Source organism: Nicotiana tomentosiformis, chromosome 4, assembly GCF_000390325.3.
Source record: "Nicotiana tomentosiformis chromosome 4, ASM39032v3, whole genome shotgun sequence".
Lineage (NCBI taxonomy): Eukaryota > Viridiplantae > Streptophyta > Magnoliopsida > Solanales > Solanaceae > Nicotiana > Nicotiana tomentosiformis.
Genome location: NC_090815.1, coordinates 114,850,309 through 114,856,902, shown reverse-complemented (window position 1 = coordinate 114,856,902; position 6,594 = coordinate 114,850,309). Strand labels below are relative to the sequence as shown.

General features: G+C 35.7%; 1 protein-coding gene across 1 annotated transcript; it reads right to left on the bottom strand.

The window, feature by feature from the left end:
- Window positions 1-1,761: 1,761 nt before the first annotated feature.
- Window positions 1,762-4,347, bottom strand: LOC104098640 (U-box domain-containing protein 4). The gene is made up of 2 exons (XM_009605426.4): window positions 3,234-4,347; window positions 1,762-2,142 (listed from the first exon to the last, which is right to left on the bottom strand). Exons 1-2 carry the CDS (start codon window positions 4,212-4,214, stop codon window positions 2,053-2,055), a joined length of 1,071 nt encoding a protein of 356 aa, XP_009603721.1. The 5' UTR covers window positions 4,215-4,347; the 3' UTR covers window positions 1,762-2,052.
- Window positions 4,348-6,594: the final 2,247 nt, after the last annotated feature.

Sequence of the window (6,594 nt, the reverse complement as noted above, 5' to 3'; positions counted from 1 at the left end):
TGAAGCATTCGCCATCGATCCAGTCTCAAAGTAGACAATTTTGATGAACGAGAGAAAAAGCTTACAATAACACTGAAAATAATAGTATATCGCTTTGGAATACGTTTTTACCATGTGTCTAATGAATTATCAGGCCCCACTTTATATATATAGTAGGGGAATCCTACTCTAAGTATAACTCTATAAACAGTAAAAAAATCTTTTGTTTAACTGATTGTCGATTCCTTATCAATACGTGCCGAGATCCACGCCGTGATATTCGGTCGGTCGCGGATATTACGACCTTCTGTTGGTCGTGCTTGATTGCCCGGCAATGTCCTCCGAAGTCTTTCAGGATTTGGATCGATCTCGAATCATGACCCCGATATTCTCGAAGGCAGACAACGTGCCCCCGGAATCTGAATCGATGAGATCTTTGCTTCGATTTTAACCTTTCGCAATCATATCTCGAGCTCGTTTTACTCTATTGGAGGTCGGAGTGTATCATGAGCTCGATTTTTATCCGTATACAACATTTCTAATTTTACGAACGCTATGAATAATTATTAGTATATTTTATCAAGGGGTGCTAGGATCGACAAACTGTTGTTCATGATCTCTTAGTTACGAAGATGATAAGAGATTGCAAACGTTCCAAGATTCCATTTCTCCAATCAGAATCGACCTGAAGAAGGAATGACACGAGCAAGAAAAATAATTTACAATTAAAATAATAAAGAAAAAAGGATAAAAAAATAATTCCTAGTTTCAAGCTTGATCCGTTCACGTGTCCAACGAAGATAGGTTAATAGAAGGGTCCCACGAACAGTCACTTCGAATTGAGAAGGCTAAAGACCAGATACACAGCAAACTTCGTTCAACATACAAACATGTTTCCATAATTTTTCAATATATCTCAAATCAATCAATGATACAAAGTTTTACTGTCACAACCCATGTGAGATGATCTGACTTACAGAACTCTAACTATTGAGAAATCCACATGCGCCGTTTCAATAGTCACATAGTATGATAGTAATACTAGTTTCTAAGGGAAAAAATAACAAAAGATGCAACATGGGCCCATTTGATTTTATTTTTTTTTCAATTGTTTTTTTCTTTTCTTTGAATTGGCCATGAAATTTTTTATTTTTATTTGAAAATAAATTTTTTCAAAATTTGAAAAATTTCAAAAACTATTTTTTAAAATTTTCACTTAAAATCACTCAAAAAACTCTAAAAACAAGCTAAAATTATATTATACCAAATGCAACTCTAATTTTCAAATACCATTTTCACTTTAAAAAAAATTAATTTTTTCGAAATTTTACAATTCTTATGTCCAAACGCCCACATAGATTAGTATCTACTTTGAAATCTTGGTTTGAAGTGCAAATCAAGCACTTTATTTTCTTTTTTGGTTCGGCCAATATAATTTAATAGTTCCAACTAAATGATTTTTAATTATTAATAGACAATTTATTTTAATGACGAAAAAACGGCGAACATTGGTTACGCGTCGTTGCAAATTCAACAAGAATAATTGGTGCAGAAAAATGTACTTATAATTTAAAAAGTGGCTTTTAGAGTCAACTTGTCAATTGACGTAATTCGTGGGGGCTCAAGGAGTAGTAATCAATTAATTGTGAAAGAAGAAAACCAAAGAGATTTTTCCAGGCGCTTTATTATTGCCGTTATATAAAGGATTCGTGTGACAAAGGTTTACTTTTGCTTTTTACGTAGCAGGCCAGTACAGTATTTGTTTCATCAACAATAAAAGAATACTTCAAATCATAATCGCTTGTCTAAAAGGGAAAGGAACAATACGCATACAAGTAATTGGTAAAGTGTAAACCAACCAAATAAAGAAAAGACAAGCCGTGGCCAAAATCAAAACCCACAAATTTACAAAGCTTTTGCTTAATTACACAAGGCATTTACAATTTCCGACTTTTCCTTTTCTTTTTCTTTTTTTGGTAAATGTCTTTTCTATTTCGTCCATAATTTGTGCTTTGTTGGACTGGTATGATACAAAAAAAAAAAAAAAGGAAAAGAGGAACATGTAGGGACAGTTCAGACTGACACGCCAGAGGTTCTTGCTACTGCTGTTGCAGCGGCGTTACCGGATCTTGGTTGCCGTAGAAGATCAATCAGTGTCTCCGCCTGTCCACAATTATACACATTAAAATAGGACAAAAACGCAAGAAAACATACACATACAAGTACTTTACAATAATTAAACACTTGCGACAAACACTTATGTTAGACAAGATTGGATTGCATATCCACTTCCAAACAAAAGTTTGTGAGTTTAAGTCACCCAAAAGGCAATGTGGGGAATTTCTGGAGGGAGAGAGCTGAGTATTTATCGGAATAGCCTCTCTACCCTAGGGTAGGATAAAGTCTGCGTGCACACTACTCTCCCCAGACCTCAGGATTATAGTGGGTCGATGTTGTTGTTACATTAATCTAATAAATTATACTTTATCCCTACTTACGCAAAATAAATCAAACTTTTTATACACTCACCTGTCCCACTTCATCTCTAAATCATTGTATATTTTACTCTTTTAGGTTTTGTCTTCTCTTTTTCCTTTCTTAATCATTAGGTAACAGGTAGAAGGTACACTTTTTGTGTAAAAAGGAAAGAGTCAGCTTTATATTAAATACTCCTATGTTACAGATAAAAATAGAAGTATGCATGAATCCGTCTTTCGTTACTAAACGTGTGACAATAGACGGCCAAGTCTTAACACTGCCTTAAATGAGACTGTAATTTGAACTTTAGATACTCATAATCAAAACTAAGAATATTTAGAAAGAGCATCTAATAACTGTACGAATTTTAGCCAAAATTTTGTTCCCTCAAGAGATATAGCCTCTATGGGCAGACACATTATTCAGAAACGACTACTTAATCCACCTAACAGTAAAGATATGTCCATGTCCAATTTCCCTAGCACCATAATTTTTTAAAGCAGCTTTCTCTTTACAACTAAGCTTAGTGCTGAGCTTTAATCAAATAGTTTAACTGATGAACTAATTACATCATTAATATCTCATGACAACATTAATCAATGGATATGAACATTCAAATGCAATTGATAACAATTAACTACTACTTATATCTTGTATAATTTTAAACTAGTTAAGGTAGGTAGGAATTCTCCATATTCGTTTCTGATATGGTCGAATAAAAAAAAATAAAAAATAGACTAATTTATCTTCTTCTTTTTTTCTAAAATATTTTTTACCTTTCGTTTAGCGCGACTGGTACCGGACTGTGACAAAGCGACCAAAGGTGGAATTGCTCCTTCGCGAGCCACCATAGTACGATACGCCACGCTGTCCTCACACAGCTGTAACAGTATCGCAACAGCAATTTCCTTCTGCCGTTGTGTTCCAACCTCCACGATCTCCACCAGCACCGGAATCCCACCTTCCTCCACCAGCGCCGCCCTTGCCTCCGTCACTGATATCAATTCGCTCACTACGAACGCCGATTTATCCACCATGTTTGAACTGAAATCCGCCATTAGTTCCACCAAAGGCTTCATCACGCCAGCTTGTACTGCTCTCACTTTGTTCTCCTTCACGGAGCACAGAGAATACAGAGCCGTTGATGCGTCCTTTTTGCCGCGGAAGTTTCCAGTTTCTAAAAGGTTCACTAGCGGAGGTATTGCACCTGATCTTCCGATTGCAATTTTGTTCTCTTCAACTTGCGATAACCGGAGAAGAGCGCAAGCCGCGTTCTCTCTAGCTGTAGAGTTCCCAATTTTAAGCGCTCGAACTAGCGGTTTAATTGCTCCAGATGCAGCGATAAGTTCCTTATTCTCGTCGCAAAGTGACAGGTTGAGAATTGCCGTAACGCCGTTTTCCTGAAGCTGAGGATCGGAGGACGCGATAAGCGAAATCAACGGTTTGATTGCTCCAGCTCGAGCTATTTTGATACGATTTTCCGGTTTGTTCTTCGCGAGTAGTCTAATCTCCGTTGCCGCTTGCTTTTGCTCGTCGATTAAACTTGACTCGAGACCGGAGACAAGTTGCTCGATTAATTCATCGGAGTTTTCAGAAGCGCAAGACAAAAATAGCCGCCGGCTTTGTGAAGAAGCGATTGGAAATTCGCCGGATCTATCACTGTTGCAATCACTGAAAGCTGAGGAACTTGCGTTAATACTGAGATTGGTGAAGGTTCTTCCCAAATAGGTGAAATTCGATTGACCTTCAGTCTCCATTATCGGAGATTATGTTTATAGTTTGTCAACTATCGTCGCCGTTAAACTTTCGCCGGCGAGTGTTATATTGGAAAATGAGAGGATTAAAACGACCGCGTTTTGGTGGCTGTAAGCGTTAAAGAGAGAAGGCAATTGTTTTGGTCAAATGCGGAGAAGAATATAAGAGGGAGTGGATTAAGGCCTAGGAGGAAGTGCGGACACGTGGTTGACCGTACCGAATCACAGTCCCTTAGCACGTGTTAACGTCTCTTTATACGCGTGCCCCATTTGTTACAAGTAGAACGTCTCTCCTTTTTTCGCTTAATAAAAACAGTAAAATGCCTATCTGATTATAATGGTATACTATACTAATCACTATGGGTGTGTTTGGCACGAAGGTGTAAAATATTTTCCTAGAAATCGTTTTTTTGGAAAAATAGTAGTTTTATCATTTATTTTTTCTTAATTGATTGGTGAGTGAAAAAAAAAATTCGGAAAATATTTTCTCATGTTTGGTTAGAAAGTATAAAATATTTTTAAAAAAATAATTTTTTATGCTACTCTCCTCAACCCACATTTACCAAAATCCCCATATTTCTTTTCAAAATTCATAAACTCAAAGGAACTAATGTGATACTTTACTTTTTCACACATGAACAACATTGAAATTTGAGCTCGATAACTAAAAAGAAAATACTTTATTTTGTTGAAAAAGAAAGTATTTTTTTTACAACATGAAAAGAAATTATTCATTTTGTTGAATGAAAAAAATACTTTTTCTATATCAGGAAAAAGAAAATACTCAGTTTTTGAAATGAAAGAAAATATTTTTTCTATATCAGGAAAAAAAAGTACTTTTTTTTGTTGAAAGTACTTTTTTTTGTTGAAATGAAAGAAAATACTTTTTCATTAATTTCTACATAATGAAAAGAAAATACTTGTTTTCTTGGGAAAAAATACTTTTTCTATTTTAGGAAAAGAGAATACTTAGTTTGTTGAAATGAAAGAAAATATTTTTTGTACATCATGAAAAGAAAGTACTCCTTTTGTTGAAATGAAAAAAATACTTTTTCTATATCATGAAAACAATATACTCATTTTATTAAAAAAATACTCTATCTACAACATGAAAAGAAAGTATTCTTAATAATTATTCGATTTAAGGTGGGTGGTGGACGAAGTTGGGGTGGGGTGGTTAGGGTTGGTTTGAGTGTGGGGTGGTGTAGGGATGGGTAGGGTTGGTTTGGGGGTGTGGTGGGTGTGGGTGAGTTGGTGGGGATGGGAAATAGGGTGGAGAAAGTTGAAAAATTATTTTGGAAAATATTTTCCCTTCTTTTGATAGGGAAAACATTTTCCTCATGTTGGAAACTAAACCAAGATTAATTAATGTTCCTAAGTTGTCTAGGATTTGATATTTGGTAATTTATTTAATTCATGTCTAGTTAGGTTTTGTTTACCAATTTTATATTGGAATAGGTTTTTGATTTGTAGTATTATAAATAGGGGTGCTACTACATATTTTCTATTGTAGAGAGGTAACTATGATGTAGAGATATTCAAGAGTTTATGAGTTGTGAAAAAGCCTCCTACCATGTTCTCTCCCTAGTTTAATAAATTTTTTCTATATAGTCTTTGTTGAATTTTTTGCTTGTGCCTAAATTATTCTTGGGGTATTTCAATCCTTCAAATTGGTATCAGAGCTTGTGTGAGATTCTGTCAGAGCCCGTGTGAGATCTAACAAAAAAATATGGATACTCTATTACCTAATTGTCTCGTTTTTGTGTTTGATGGCAAAAGTAATTTCGAAACTTGGTATCAACAGATGAAGATTTGTTTTAAGGCTATTGGATTATGGTCCACCATTGATAAAGGATTTGAGGAACCCCCGTAATGTACATGTCACGACCCAAACCGATGAGCCGCGACGGGCACCCGGTACCTTACTCAACCGAATACTAACATAACGTATCTTTTTGTATCATGCTATCATAGGTAAATGAGACGGAAAGGCTGTCGTAGGATAACTAGAATAAAACATGTAATACCAACTTGGGCCTATAAGACCAAAATGATCACTCGTACACTAAACGTAGGCCTACAAGGCCATACAATCTTTTATGTACATGTCATATGTCTACAAGACTCTAAGAGTAGATAAATATCACAAAGGTCGGGATAAGGCCCAGCCATACTAAACAATACACGTCCGAATCATACTGACCAAATAAGCAACTCCGGAGTAAATGGAGCGCACCAACATCTTCTTTCTGAGCTGATAGCCTACTTGGAGAACTCTCAACCTGTCTATCAGAACCTGCGGGCATGAAACGCAGCATCCCCAGGCAAAAGGGACGTCAGTACAAATAAAGTACCAAGTATGTAAGGCATAACAGTAATATAT